Genomic DNA, 16,084 nt, shown 5'->3' on the forward strand with positions numbered 1-16,084 from the left:
GAAAATCAATGTTTTAAAAAAAAGTAGTAGTATGATAAAAAATACTCATAATAAGCCAGAATTATGAGATAACATCACAAATGTTTGACTTAGAAAGTGAAAATTTTAAGTTGTGAAGTTAAATTTACAATACCACCTCATAATGTTGCCTTTTATTTCATATTATGACTTACCATGAGTGTATATTTTATCATGCATAACTTCTCATTTACTTTTTTTCTTTTCCTGGCAGAAATGGGCTTCCATACAAACAAGAACAACAACAAATTATTTTACAAAAAATGATGACCTGACGGTAACATTCAGCTCTGGTCATGTACTGTATGTTAAACACAAAAATGATGCTATATATAGAGAGTTGAAATCAAAAGGTGTGGAGAGAGTATGAGAGGGATGACAAGAGGGTACGTACTCCCTCCCAGGCCTGTGACGTTGATCTTGCTGAGGTCCAGTGTAGGTGCCACAGCAACATTGAAGGGGCTCTTGGGAATATGATCTCCGCCGTAGGTCACAGCAACTCCCAGAGGACCCTGGGGCAGGAAGGGGAGGAGTGTCACAGACACAAATTATCATGTAGGAAAGGATGGTAAAATAATTATGGATGTATAATAAGAGCTAGATAGGGCGCCGCCGTTCAGCTTTGCAGCCAGATTTTCCCAGTGGTCACTCGCGGTATTGTAACAAAAAATCCCTCTGCGGCCCAAAAAGCATTTTCCCCATAGACCACTATTGTAAAAGAGACGTCTTTAAAACTGTTGACAGGACACCTCGAACTTCAAACAAGGTCAATTATGACTCTTTCTATTATGAACTTTTGATCCATGGAGGTTTTATATTTGTAAAACTTTCCTTAAGCCAAGAAAAGCGATATAAAGATCTGTGATGTCATCACAACGTAAAGTCTATGGGCCGAAACACTACTGCGCATATTCAGTGGGCCGCACAACGCAGAAGCAAACCCGAAAGCTAGTAACTTTTTTTTTGGCGTATGCGCCAATTCCTGTAGGACTGAATGGGTGCCATTTATAGTCCAGTATCCAGCTCTTATAATACATCCATGAGAATAATGCTGCCTTGACTTAATTTAACCACCAACATAAAACATGTTTCTGACTGATCAAATAAACTGGGTAGCAAGAGAGACTGAATGTGTCTGTGTGAGTGCTTCTCCCATCTAACCTGCTGCACAGGCGTGTATTTCACAGTGTGTGTGTTGTCATGGTTGTTGATGATTTCAAAGTCCTTGACAGCCTCCCCTTTGGTTGGACCGCTGAAGTTGCAGTCCAGATTTGCCTTTCCTGCTCCTTTGGTGTTTACGGTGAAATGAGTGGGCTTGCTTAATTCAACACCTGAGAGAGACACACAGAGGATTAATCTGAGTTAATGTGAATCTGGACTAAATTTAAGTGATAATTTACATTTTCATATGAATTAATCTCAACTTCTCGAAACTCCATTGCCAACAGTACAGTTGTCCAACACCAAGCAGTTTATACAAATATAGTGATATTATTACTATTTTGATCATCCAATGCCTGTTGCAATGCAATTCTCTGACTTACAGGTAATTGAAGAGACACCTTTTTTGGTTTTGTTTAATTTATGTTTGATTGCAAAAAAAACCCAACAAAAACTGGGTAGTTGGCATGAGTGGTGATTATCACCACAGCTTCACATGGAAAATGGAAAGAGAAAGTTGCCCTTGTAAATATTGAGATAAATAAAAACATGGAAATATTTCACACTGAACAACCTACTGAATAGTGTTCTTACCACTGCGGCTGAGTCCTGGTCCCTCAGCCTTGACTTTGCTGGCATCATGAGCAGGATCCACTTTGACTCTGATGGGCGTCATTGGAATAGCCTGAACAACACAAACATAAGCAGAACTGTCTTCAAACATACATTTAGCACACAGAAAACACTCTGTCCTATGAAACATGATACATTCAAATTCTGCTCTCACTCATAACATAGTGCATGATTACACTAACCTGGTCAGCGAACAGGACCATGATGGTGTAGCTGCCTGCTCCAGGAGGAGTGTATTTGACAGTGAATGTGTCGTTGTCATTCCTAATGATGTCAAAGTCAATGTCGGCCTCTGCTGGTCCCACCACTCCGGGGGCACACTTGATTCCTATGCTGATATCACCTGAGGACAGGAGCCAAAACTCATCATAACACACCTTACACTAAGGTACACTTACACCTTACAAAGTACTGTCCCAGTGTCGCTCCATAGCCATTTTATGCAAACATTTTATTGTCTTAATTTAACAAATGAGTTAAAGGGAAAAACATTTTAAACACACCCTTTAAAGAAGACAATGTAGTCCTAAGATTTGGAACTTAAACCTGCTTTACTTTATTTTTTGGCCACTTGGGGCTAGCAGAATCAGCGGAAACACAATGTTAACATATTATCACTTTATGAAGTTGGCCATTTACATGTCTGCACGACATGGAGCAACATTAGCATTCATTTGAAGTCATGATTTTGTCCCCAACTCCTGAGGGGGATATCTGGCTTTTTTTTGCTGTGAAATGCTACACTTCCCTAGCAATTTATTGTGTGAAAGGATGCAACAGTTTAATGTGGCTTTACCTTGACCAGCCTCTGCGCAGTCAACGGTGAAGTATGTTGGCTCAAAGGCCTTCAGGCCGGTCTTGGCCACACCAGGTCCAGATACTTTCACCTTGTTTGGATGACAGCCTGCCCCGATATTCATCTGTAGTTAAAGCAAAAAAGCAAAAGAGACATTTCTGTAAAAAAAATTCTTTGAGAAAACTCCAGGAAAAACAAACTCTCTCTGAATTTTTGTCTGTGTGTGTTTGTGTACTCACCCTGAACGGGCTGTCAGGGATGTTAACTCCTCCCCAAGAGACCATGACAGTATGTTTTAAGGGTTTACGTGGTGTGTATGTACAGGTATATGTGCCATTGCCATTATCCTTAACCTGGACATCCACAGGAGTGCCTTCACCATCCTGTAGAGATGTGGAAAACCAAAGAGTTAAAAAAGAAAAATGTTTCAGTGGAATCAAACATGTAAAATATGAAGACATTGATGCTTGAGGGGCTGAGTGAGGGCTGATAATCCTACACATGCAGTAGATTTTTGTTGATATGTTTAAATACACACAGCCCTACCTGAGCTGCAATCTTCAGAGGAGCTTTTCCTCCTTGCTTGGCATCAACTGTGAACTCAGTGGGCTTTCCAACAGCCAAACCACTGCTTTGAAGGCCTGGACCATATGCCTTAACCTGGAATAAAGACATTCATTGAGCTGATTAGGAATACTGTTATATATTATGAACAGAAACTGCTCTCTGTGACAAATAACACCACTAAAAGCAATAACTGGTATTAATTTTATGTTGTATGTCTGACACAAGATGTTGTTTGTCCATACCTTGTCAGGGTGGAAGTCTTTTCCTGGCTGGTTGACAATCTCAGCCATGAAGGGAGAGTGCTGGATATCTTCATTGTTGCAGAGCACATGCACCGCATACTCCCCGGCCTCTGTGGGCCAGTAGCGCACGTCACAAGATCCATCTCCCTTGTCGTCACATTCAATCTTGGCCTGAGATGGACCTTCCACAGAGAAACCTGGACAGAGGAAAAAATACAGCAAGCTTAGAAGAGCCGTCAGTGAGTAACCAAAGGTAAATTGGATACTTACAGAAGCGCATACTTTTAGAATTCTTCCACTATTTGTGTGTTACTGTCACTTCTCTGGCTTCCTTACCTAGTGTACCAACATTGTCGCCAACAGCTTCCACCACAAAGTCAGCAGATTTGCCAACCACACCGCCTTCCAGTCCTGGACCCCAAGCCCTCACCTTCTGCTGGCCTGCCTCAGCGCCAATCTTGACCTCAATAGGACTAAACAGAGCAAAGAGCGATCAGTCACAATGAAAAGTCAATTTGGTTCAATTGCAGTATATTTTTCTGCACAAGAGTGTACCTGCGAGGAATGTGCTGTCCTCCCCAAGTGATGGTGATGGTATAGGTTCCAGGTGTGGTGGGGTAATACTCAAATTCGTAGACACCATCTCCAACATCTTTCCTTTTACATGGCTCCTCAAGACCCTCTGCAAACACAGTGATGCATATTAGTTTTGCATTTTTTAAATTTATTCTTAACTGCTAATTTTAGGACCCATGTAAAAAAAAATAGTTTCTTGTTTGCAAGGCATAATGATGTCATAAGCATACTGGGAGTTCATACTGTCAAGCAGGGTATAATAACAGACACAGCTAGCAGAGGTTTATGAGGGTTAATCTGCTTACAGTATATCAGACTTTACCTAAAGTGGTGGATTACCATAGATGGAGCACAAGTAAAAACTCACTGGGGAGGTCAAAACTCCAGCAACACTTGTAGTATATAGAACAACTTTATTGTTTGACCAACACGTTTCGGCTTATGGCCTTCATCAGGGTCATGCAGTGTAACTCACTGGGCCCCTTGATTGAGACTTTGAGCTCTCCAGTGCCGGCTCCTTTGGTGTAAACCTTGAAGTCCGCGGTCTCCTTCACCCTCAGACCCTTTGGTTGCAGACCACGACCCTTAGCTCTGCAGAGGCTGGGGTTACATGCTGCAAAGAGACACACAAAAAGAAAGAGTGAGTGAGAAACAGACATAGAAACAGCTCTCAGTATTCTGACTCCGACATTATGACCACATGTGAGTGCAATCGTGGTTTCAGTGGGGATAAAAGGAATGAGGTGTGGGGTGAATGGTATGAAACCAAAATAATTTCCATCCGAACGGTACATCCATCACGCTGAAGGATTACTGGAAAGCTTTCGGTGCTTTTCAATTGTCCTTTCTCTCCTTTCTCCTACCCTCCACACCCCTCCTGTGCCTCTTTATCCATCTGTCTCAACTCTCAGAATGAATTCTTAGAAGTGAGCCTTTATCCTCACACAGGAAGTTGAATATCCTTCATATCTCCTGATTATGTATAAAATAGGACGTGCTGAGTCACAGTTGGATGACCCTGCAGGAAGCAAAGGAAACTCCACAGGAACAGAGACACAAGCCATTGAAAACGGGCACAAGATATGTTACAGGGAGTGGACTGTTAAGTACTCTGGTGGTTAAGAAAAATGTCATTTTAAAATACGTATTTTAATGCCAGAGGGTCATGTCAAATAAACAGCCCTGGCATGAAAACTATAATAAATGGTAAATTAATCCAAACGTTTTAAAAAAGTATATTGATAATAATTTAATTATTGCATTATAATCTTGGGGCAGATGGATTGAAAGACATGGAGTATAATGAAAAGAGACTAGTGAGGTGCATTATGGGAAAGTGTAAGATTCAGCGATTTTGGAGCTTGACGCATACTAGAGACTAAAAGTTAGGATATCTTGACCTCTGCTGCTTCCATTTTGACCATTGTTTTTAATCTGTCTCACTCAGTTGCTAGAATAACCCTTTAGGCAAAAATTGAATCACAAAAGCAACTTAAAACTGGATATCAGTTATCTTCTCATCAAAATAAATTAAAAATGTGAATCAAAATAACTTGGAAAATTCCAGGCTTGGACTCGGGTCTCATTGATTTACAGTCTTATGCTATTTATGTGACATCTACACAATTAAAGCTGCAGTTTGTAAGAATGATAGCCTTAAGATCCCTCTAAGATTTTATCTTGAATTGTGAGGAACTGAAAAATTTCACAGCACAGCATCATCTTACAAATAAGCTAAAGCTAATAAACATTTCGAAGGTTTTAATTGTTCTTTACTGTAGGATTAGACTTGGGTTATTACAACTGGCAATTATGTGCTGTAAGATTTAAAGGCCCTGTAAACTTCTTGGCTTAATCAGTTTCTGACTATGAGTGATGGGATCTAACATGGGTTAGGGTTAACACACTATTTTCTGCCAAAGTTATGCTAGTTTTGGCTATTTCACACTAAGTATTTAATTTTCTTTCTTTCACTTCTCATTGGTTGGAAGTGAACAGGACTCAGTTGGAAAAACACTGTCACAAACTTCAGTGCACTATTTAGGCTTTAAAAACATTTGAAGTGGATTCTGCTGACAGTGTGTAGGTGGTTTGGTTACTGCCACACCACACAGTTCTGATGAAGCAGATTAGCTTTTTGAGTATTTAACTAAGTAATACCTTATGGTGGTTTTTGTTTGTTTGTTTTTTTTACTGTGATTGTTGCATATTTAGTCATGAATATTTAACGCGGTAGAGAAACACATATGATTAGAAGCCAAGTATTCAGGGGCTTTAAAGGAAAGGTTCACAATTTTTCAAGTCTGTATGAAAACAACACTCAGGTTCCCATATAAACAATGAAAGAGGTTTTCCTCACTGTAATCATTCCTCCTGTTCATACTGGCTATTTAAAGATCCCCTTCAAACATGCTTTCAGTGTAAGTGATGGGGACCAAAATCCACAGTGTGTCCAAACAGTCATTTAAAAGTTGATGTGAATCTTGTATGAGGCTTCAGCAGTCTGAGTTAGTCATATCAAGTGGATATCTGCCACATTTAGTCTTCTTAGCATAAAATTCCCTCTTTGTGTTTCCTCGGACAGTATTTCCCTGTTGAGCTGTGGTGGAAGTATAACTTCTCGTTACTGTAACGTTGAAAGATATCTACTTGGTTTGATTCATTTGGACGCTTCATATTAGCTTCAGATAAACTTTTAAATACATTTTTGCACAAAAGGAGGACTGTGGATTTTGAAGGGATCTTCTAATGGTCAGTATGAACAGATGGAATGATTAGAGCAAAAAAAAAAAACGGACTGCTGTTTTAAGACAGACTTGAAAAAATGTGAACCTGTCTTTTAAGGTGAATGAAATACCTAACATCAAAACTGTACAATTAATTCAAATGTTTTGATATTGCAAATATTCTAGTGTTTTAATTATTTGTAAGTGATTTAACTGAAGATCTATTAGTGGAGTTATTATTCACCAAAATTCATCAAATTATTAAAAACAAAATTTAAATCTGTACATGAATAACAAAAACAACACTTCTGATGGACACACCCAATGCAACTCGAGGGTTGTGGTTTCTATCAGATAAACAAAACTCATTACAATCCAACAAAATATCACTTTCTAATTCCTATAAAACATGACCACAAGTGAGCTGGAACAAATGAGGCAAAAACAAAATGTTTGTGAATTTCTAAGTGGCATGTAGGAACAAGAAGAGTATTTCTTCATGGATGTATTGAAAACTCCTAATAAGGAGACAAATCTCTGGAGATGCTTGAGTCATTTTGAGTTTAGAGATTTAAAGGTAGATGACAAATAAAGCAAGTCCACAGAGGGGAAATGAGTCACAAGTAAAGACATGCAATTCCACAAAAACACACGCAGAGTAAAGGATAATGCAGTTAAATATCTGCATGGGCATACTCATGCATGCAACAACACACACACACACACACACACACACACGCACACACACGCACACATTGGGTACCCAAGAGAGATCCCAGGAAACAGGAAATGACAACAGAAGGAAGAGGCCGTTCCAGAGAGAGGAGAGATACCACCAGGCCTCTATCAAAGAGAAGAAGGGAAGGAGGGAGGGGGACAGAGAAGAGAAGGGATAGCACATCCAGTAAAGTGGCAGGAAAACACAGCAAAAGTACTACACACAACTGAGGAGAAAACAGCAGAGTGAGCAAATATTTAAGGTACAAAAGCCTTTAAGATTCAGATTAGATTTCTATAAAGGTAATTTTGGTGATTTACAGGGAAAGCATTTCACATTAAAGCATAGAATGTTACTGTAACATCTTCTACAGAATGACTTGTAGTGATACTGTAATGGGACTGGTTCTCCTATAACCTCTTCTCAACAGGACGGTCTTACCTTCTCCCACGTTGACCGTGAAGGGACTCTTGTTGATCGCACCACCTGCAAAGGTGACGTAGACGATGTGCTGGCCCTCGAGGGTGGGTTTGTAGGTGCAGCGGTAGCTACTGTTGCCCTTGTCCTCAATGTTGCAAGTCACTGTGTTCTTCTTACCGGTAGGATCCATGATCACCACCTCCACCTCTCCAACACCAGCTCCTGAGAGAAACAGGAGGGAGATGAGGGGATACAAGAGCAGAGAAAAATGAGCGTAGTAAGAGTTAAAACGCACAATAAAACATATGTGTGCAGGCTTCTTCAATTTCAAAGAAACCAAACATCACTCGCATCGTCCGTGTTATTACCGGCTGTGTAGACATCAAAGTAGGTGGCCTTGTTGGCGATGTTCCCTGAGGGCTCGATGCCTGGTCCCTGGGCTGTGGCCTTGCTGGAGTCTCCCTGAGCCATGCCAACCTCCACCTCGAACGGGCTCTTGGAGATGTGCTGCCCTGCAAACAACACTGTCACCTACAAAGAAGAAGAAGTAGAAGAGAGTGAAAATTGTGTCTGGAACTGGCAGCTCCTTCTTGATTGACAAAAACAGACACATGCAGAAACACCCCTTGTATCAGGCATGAAAAAAATCCCAAAAAATCAAGTGCAGTTTATGATAAAATGTTTGACCCGGCAGGATATTAGTTTTGTTTTGTTTGTTTTTATCTGTTTATGATGTAACTGATGTGTTATTGATTATTTTCTCATTGAAAAGTGGCATGCTCTAGCTATAGATCTGAGGTTTTCCAAGTGGATAACTGAATCAAGAGGACAGATATTGATCATCTTGGAGAGAGTTCCTACTAACTATGTAATGCTGTATTTTTAATTTCTGTTGCTATGCAGTCATCACTTACAGGCCATTTTCACAATAGTCTTTATTGTATTAAGATGTAGTGATTTGGTTGTAGCTCTTGATTATGAAATAGATCCAGTAACTAGGGATTGATCTAAAGTATAAAGGTTTAGCAGAGTTGTAAACATCACCTCACCAACTCCGTGAAGAGAGAGAGAGTGGATAATTAACAGTGTGGACCTGGGCAAGTGAAAGAGAGGGAGTGTGTTTGTGTGTGAAACAAAAACTTTATTCTTTATTTTTAGATTTCTTTTTTGGTATTTTTGCTATTATTTGACCATAGATGGTGTAGAGAGAAATAAACCAGAGATATTATGTGCCTTTATCAAGTTAGCATTGCGTAAAAAAGGGCCAAAAATCAATGCAGCAGAACCAGAGAAGTTGTTTATTCCATGTATTATTCTTCTATGTCAATATCAGGAACCTACATTACCCACAATGCAGCTTGACCACCAACATACACTGAAAATAGTCTAGAGAGACATGTCACAGTCATATAAGATCAGCCTTATGCATTTAAAAATAAGCTTACCTTGTGCATGCCAGTGACTTTCGGGATATAGTAGACAGAGTAGGTGCGGTTCTTGTCATTGTTGGCTGTCACTTTAGCCTGCAGAGAAATATTTAAGAAGTGAACAACATAGTATGTCACAGTACGTGAGATGGTGGCTTCCAACAATTCCCACATTCCATAAGCCACTGCTTGAGTGGGGATGATGACACGCAATCCAAACAATAAGCCACCAAAGGTATTATTATTATTATTATTATTATTAACAAAAGATTTTGACAAAGACATTCTTATTTAACCATACTGTATTTAACATGTTTGTATATTGCTATATACTTTCATATTTTTAAGTCCCTTTTTCCCCAAGTTTTAACCATAACCATAGCTCATAGTTCATTATGGCTCCAACATACTAGCCCTAATTGTTGACACCATAGCAAAACAATTACCTAGTTATACTTCAAAAAACAAACACATGACTCATTGATAGGAACATTTTCAGAGGCTATCATAGTCCATGTAATAAAGACTAAACACTCCAAAGCTACCAGTATCTCACCTCCTCTCTGTGTCCTGCAGGGTCCTCCACGTAAACCAGCACCTCTCCCATCCCTGCGCTGATGGTCTCCACGGTGAACACAGCCTTCTTCATCACAACATTACCCACAGGCTCGACACCTGCAGAGAAGAAGGATGGCGGGAGAGGAGGAACAGTATATAAAAAATCTCCAGTGCATATACATATGATCCTGGACTGATTGTAGGTGCCAACTTAATACATGCTGTTTAACATCTATGTCACATTTTCCAGAGCATTTATCCAGAGCATTCTACAGTGAATGGATAAGCTTAAACTCCCAAGTACAACCTTTTAGATTAGCTCATAGATTTGCTTTTGCTTTCTCATAGTTTTGGGTCCATGTAAATATGTAAATCCCCCCTGCTCTAAACTGATAAAGCTGCCCAGCTCAAAAGAACTACATTTGCTTGCTTTCTTCTTGAAATCCAGCTACAGATGTGTGCATGTGTGTGTGTGTGTGTGTGTGTGTGTGTGTGTACCTGGTCCATAGGCACGGGCCTTCTTGGGGTTAAGTTTGGGTCTCAGTGGTGCGCCAGGCTTCAGTTTGGCCTTGGGGAACTGGGACAGGTAGGTCATGACTGAATGTTCGTCCACATTGGGGTCAACAATCTCCTCTGGGGTAATCACCTAAGAGAGCAAGACAAGACAAAAAAAGTTTTCCTAATGAAAGGGTGTTTTTTTCCTCCTTCACTTATTTGCTGATGAAAAAGAAGGGAGGCTACAGCTGTAAAGCCTGAAAGAGGTCTTGATTAGTTGCCATGGAGACTGATATAAATCAACTAGTGTTGTGATTTAGTCAAACCGCATACAAACCTCTACTTCAGCTCAGAAAGTACCTGAGACAAATTCTAACGCGAACCAGCAGGCACCCACTTATACAGACACGCTCTCTGTCTGATTTTACAACCCACAGAGACAGCAGAGGGAAGGGACAAAGTCAGTTTCTAAGCAGAAGCATAGCTGAAGACGGAAACAGCGGCAACCACAGAGCCAACTGTCAGCACGCTATGCTGTGCCAATCATGCCAACACAACGATGTCAGACACTCAGAAGTGTGGCCCAACCCAGGGCCCAACACAGTGCGGTAAACCTAAATTTGCTTAATTCTTTTCGAAATCTCCCTATTAATATGTTGAAATTTTCATTCTGGATACACACTAAGGGGATAAAATATTTGAATTTCTACTGAATTTCTGATCCTCTACATGATTTCCAATTGAACATCCCACATGACTCGGCACTGCTGCAGTGTGTTGATTAGGTTGTGTCCCATGTAGGACACAACTCACACAGTGATGGTCAACCTATGCGTCTCTCAAGTCATGAATCTGGTGATATTCTATATTTTTCTTATTGTTAGCAAAACCCATGTGCAGACCCAAACCATCAATGAATTAATCTATACTTACAAGTCTGAAGTATGTAAAGTCTGATATATCTTATGTGTCATAGATACATTTTGTCCAAAAACTATTAAAAACACATCTATGAGCCACACTGCTGCACTGGGTGACATGTTCCTTCATTACCATGAACACACACGCTGTAGTTTATTTTGACTCAATCCCACCCACACACACAAACAAATCGCCCTCACTGCCTCACACCTGCAAATACCAACAAATGCACCATTTCCCTCTATTTGAGTGACACTTTCTAAAACCTACAGTGACCAGCTTCTTTTAGGAAATCACCGAGCCTTTTTCAAAATTAAACTTTATATTAATGATGCCCTTTTAAAGATTTATATCGTCAGCAGGAAACAGTGGGCTGAGAGCTCCAGACAGGGAGCTCTTTACAGTCGTAAAGTATTAAGAGACCAACTAACACATTGTTGGTTTTGATCTTTTCGTGGGATTTGTTGACAATAAAAAAAATATCAAATTGTGCCATTCTTATCCTTTAATTTATCCTTAAGTGACCCATCTAGTCAGGTAAAACTAAGGTCAAACAAGTTTGTTGACACAAGGTGAGTTCAAAACGCTGACCCAACTTTACAACAATTAGTCACCATTAGTAAGTTAAAGCAATCACATGACACTTTTGCTGAACAACTGTGGCTACAAACAGCAGCTCTGAGATAATGGTAAATGCTAAAATCTAATTTATAAGTAGCGCAAGAAGAGAAGAGTCATAATGTGAACTGACTCAGTAATGCCAGTTATACAATATCCATCTAAAGCTAACTAACATTAACCACCATAAGCTAGTGGTCATACCAGACCCGGTAAGACTGTAGCAACAAAAGCGTACTGAATTGAGGAAGGGTGTGTTCTATTGCTCATGAATTCATCTTTTCATTTGTAAGAGGAAGAATGTGTTACTTCTTATTTCAAATGTAAATAAATCTCACTATGAAACTTATTGGTCCATTTTTATTTTACCTGTGGGATGCCCAACCAGTCGTCAGCTTGCTGCATGGCCTCACGGGCGTTGTCCACTGGTTTGGTCTGATCCCACTGGTCCCAGTCAGGACACAGACCTGAGGAGAACAGTGGAGGTGAGTTGGACACATTAAAAGGAAGGAGTAGGACAAAAACATCACCATTTAATGTCTTTAAGTGGAAAGATGTCGTGATAATATGATGAGATTACATAATGGAATGCTGGGACAGAATTCTATTACTAGGACGAGGGGAGGACATTTCTCTTTGTTTGATAATATTAAAAGTTAAGTAAGACTTCTTTAACGTCATTCTTGTCATTTTAAAAAAAGACGAGAGAAAAAGAGAGAGAGAGTAGCTGTGGTCAAGTGAGCTAGAGAGTGAGTGAGCAGAGGGAGTGCTAGTAGGGAGAAAGTCCAACACAGTGCGGTAAACCTAAATTTGCTTAATTCTATTCGAAATCTCCCTATTAAAATGTTGAAATTTTCATTCTGGATACACACTAAGGGGATAAAATATTTGAATTTCTACTGAATTTCTGATCCTCTACATGATTTCCAATTGAACATCCCACACGACTCGGCACTGCTGCAGTGTGTTGATTAGGTTGTGTCCCATGTAGGACACAACTCACACAGTGATGGTCAACCTATGCATCTCTCAAGTCATGAATCTGGTGATATTCTATATTTTTCTTATTGTTAGCAAAACCCATGTGCAGACCCAAACCATCAATGAATTAATCTATACTTACAAGTACTGTGTGTATGTAAAGTCTCATCTTATGTGTCATAGATACATTTTGTCCAAAAACTATTAAAAACACATCTATGAGCCACACTGCTGCACTGGGTGACATGTTCCTTCATTACCATGAACACACACGCTGTAGTTTATTTTGACTCAATCCCACCCACACACACAAACAAACCGCCCTCACTGCCTCACACCTGCAAATACCAACAAATGCACCATTTCCCTCTATTTGAGTGACACTTTCCGAAACCTACAGTGACCAGCTTCTTTTAGGAAATCACCGAGCCTTTTTCAAAATCAAACTTTATATTAATGATGCCCTTTTAAAGATTTATATCGTCAGCAGGAAACAGTGGGCTGAGAGCTCCAGACAGGGAGCTCTTTACAGTCGTAAAGTATTAAGAGACCAACTAACACATTGTTGGTTTTGATCTTTTCATGGGATTTGTTGACAATAAAAAAATATCAAATTGTGCCATTCTTATCCTTTAATTTATCCTTAAGTGACCCATCTAGTCAGGTAAAACTAAGGTCAAACAAGGTTAAGTTGACACAAGGTGAGTTCAAAACGCTGACCCAACTTTACAACAATTAGTCACCATTAGTAAGTTAAAGCAATCACATGACACTTTTGCTGAACAACTGCAGCTACAAACAGCAGCTCTGAGATAATGGTAAATGCTAAAATCTAATTTATAGAGACTCATAAATTTGGCGCATAAATTTGGTAAATAACACAAATAAAGACGGACTCTACTGCGTTGTGCATTCATTTATGGTTACCGTCTCACTGCTTCTCTGCTCTTTCTCACCGCGGCGGTGCTGAGTCCTCCGTGCGTGTGCAGCGCAGCAGACGGACGGCGGAGGAGAGTCAATGACAACTAAACTCATTATGTTACTTTAAGTGCAATAAAAGCTTTGCAATAAAAAGCCAAGATGAGTCATTTATCAATGTAATCCACGCAAAAGATGGACAGACTCCAAATGATGAAAAATATTGCCGTAAAAAGTGTGATTTCCGTCACAACGATATACACGGTAGAGCATTATACGAAACGATATTTTTCTCTCGTCAAACTATACATATCGTCATATTGCACAGCCCCAGTCTCCATGGCTCCTCAATATGTCTGCCCTTGAATTCATCCATTGGATGTTATGATGTTCCTTTATAATCACACAAGCTGTCTTGGCAATGCGTCTGTGTAAGCAGTTATTTATTTACTTGTTTGTCATAACTGACTCTCAAGTCTGAGGGTTCTTTTTTCGGACACTGTTGGACATCCTTTGCTGGAGGGAAATAAGAGATTTTCTTGAATCCTTATCTGCGGCTCAGGGCTGTTGGTGATCCACAGGTTTGCCAAACATCCCGAGTATGTAAACAGAACCCTCCTTTATCCTTCACTTTCCCTCACCTATATCCCTCCCCCCTCTTACTCAGCTCCCACCCTGCTACTCCTCTCTGCCCAATTTCCCCATTAACAAGACCATGATGGGAGGGTTAAGTACACCTCCCCTCCTCTCTGCTCTGCTAAGCTCATCATCAAACCTGCCCTCAGTTTTTACTCTCAAACTGATGAGAATTATGCACTCACGCTTTCCCTGACCTGACCTCAGGTCTGCAGCCATCAGTCACTGTTGTATGCAGAACACCTCAACACTAAAGAACATTCCTTTTTTTTTTTTTTAAAGTCTAACGTGCTTACTAACATGAAGGACAGATAGATTTGTGCAACAGAATTCAAAGACTGTATAAAATCTCAAAAAGTTACAGGCCAGTGTTTTGGTGACCCTGACTGATCTTTTACCCTCCAGGGATAAATGTTTCAGGCACTTGGTATTTGGCTGGTGTTCATTTCAGACCCTGGCTGTGGGGGAAACACATGCACACCACACACACCCACACATTCTAGTTCTTCATCTCCACTGACCTTTGAAATACACAAAACACGTCCCCACCCTCCGCACACACACACACACACACACACACACACACAAATCCCTCTCCATGACACAAGAACACAAAGATGTTCCGCTCACCTGGCGCACAGCTGTCGACCAGGGCACCCAGGGCCCGGCCAGTCTGCCAGTCCCGGTTGAAGTTGGTGATGGGAAGCTCAGGCAGTTTGTTCTGGATCCATCCCAACAGCCTCTGTTTGGGTGTCTTCTGCTTGCCGTCATCTGCCTCCTCTTCCTCGTCCCACATGGGCATGGAGATGGAGTAGTGCAGGATCAAGGTCCAGATCAGACCCAGGATCAGCTTCAGATTCCCATCAACGATGGCTTTAGAGTCTGGAGTCCAGAGGAAGAGAGAGGGGATAGCTCTTAAGTCATGTTACTCCATTTATTTTAATGTTAAGATGAAACCTTCCTTCAAAACACAGTTGCATATAAAGGATCATAAATAATGTAGGGAGGAGAAAAAAGCGGCATGAAAAACAGACGAGAAAAGAGTAATGTTTGTGCTGATCTTTGGTCATCCTCTGTGTCACTGTCAGTGTTTCAGCAGGGAGGATCTGCAATGATCTGTGATCCACGTTTACAAATTTCTCTCACCCTGGAGTCTATCTGCTATCTATTATAAAGCTTAAGGGGGAGTGGGATGCATACCTAGTAATCATCGACCGTGGTCTGGTCTGGGGAGAGATTGTGATAGTTTCCAACAAGATACTTTATGGCCTTTTGGACATCACAGTACTAAGACTGCGCTGATAAAGGTGTTTAATGACGTTCATCTGAATACTGATTCAGGTAAAACATCAGTTCTTGTGCTGCTTAGTGTTAGCACATTCTTTAAAAGACTGGTGTTCTGTCGAGAATGGATTATCTTGTACAGTCCTCAGTTGGTTCAAGTCATATCTCAAAGACAGGGCTATGTTGTTGTCACTGGTGATCATAAATCCTGGCGAATTACCATGTGGAGTCCCCCAGGGTTCAATTCTGGGGCCATTATTATTCAGCCTCCCTTTAGAAAGTAAAAAAATAAGATTGCTTATCAGTACCTATGTACCTATGTGTTTTTATTGCTTTTCTTTGCCTTATGTAAGGCACATTGAAATGCCTCTGTGTTTAAAAGCTGCTAT

The 16,084-nt window shown here is 40.4% G+C and overlaps 1 protein-coding gene across 4 annotated transcripts in view; it reads right to left on the bottom strand.

Annotated features, from left to right (window-relative positions):
- Positions 1 to 16,084, bottom strand: part of flna (filamin A, alpha (actin binding protein 280)) — a 61,966-nt gene that overhangs the window by 20,011 nt on the left and 25,871 nt on the right. For all 4 annotated transcript variants that reach the window (XM_067591290.1, XM_067591293.1, XM_067591291.1 and 1 more), the window contains exons 3-20: positions 15,042 to 15,293; positions 12,246 to 12,343; positions 10,341 to 10,488; positions 9,841 to 9,959; positions 9,303 to 9,380; positions 8,226 to 8,388; positions 7,879 to 8,079; positions 4,469 to 4,606; positions 3,973 to 4,099; positions 3,754 to 3,890; positions 3,418 to 3,614; positions 3,155 to 3,268; positions 2,848 to 2,991; positions 2,609 to 2,732; positions 1,995 to 2,155; positions 1,774 to 1,864; positions 1,180 to 1,349; positions 413 to 530 (exon numbers count right to left, since the gene is read on the bottom strand). In XM_067591290.1, the coding sequence (XP_067447391.1) occupies positions 413 to 530; positions 1,180 to 1,349; positions 1,774 to 1,864; positions 1,995 to 2,155; positions 2,609 to 2,732; positions 2,848 to 2,991; positions 3,155 to 3,268; positions 3,418 to 3,614; positions 3,754 to 3,890; positions 3,973 to 4,099; positions 4,469 to 4,606; positions 7,879 to 8,079; positions 8,226 to 8,388; positions 9,303 to 9,380; positions 9,841 to 9,959; positions 10,341 to 10,488; positions 12,246 to 12,343; positions 15,042 to 15,293 (2,580 nt within the window). The remainder of the gene's footprint in view (positions 1 to 412; positions 531 to 1,179; positions 1,350 to 1,773; positions 1,865 to 1,994; positions 2,156 to 2,608; positions 2,733 to 2,847; positions 2,992 to 3,154; positions 3,269 to 3,417; positions 3,615 to 3,753; positions 3,891 to 3,972; positions 4,100 to 4,468; positions 4,607 to 7,878; positions 8,080 to 8,225; positions 8,389 to 9,302; positions 9,381 to 9,840; positions 9,960 to 10,340; positions 10,489 to 12,245; positions 12,344 to 15,041; positions 15,294 to 16,084) is intronic.

The sequence above is a fragment of the Thunnus thynnus genome, chromosome 6, assembly GCF_963924715.1.
Source record: "Thunnus thynnus chromosome 6, fThuThy2.1, whole genome shotgun sequence".
In the NCBI taxonomy this organism is placed as follows: Eukaryota; Metazoa; Chordata; class Actinopteri; order Scombriformes; family Scombridae; genus Thunnus; species Thunnus thynnus.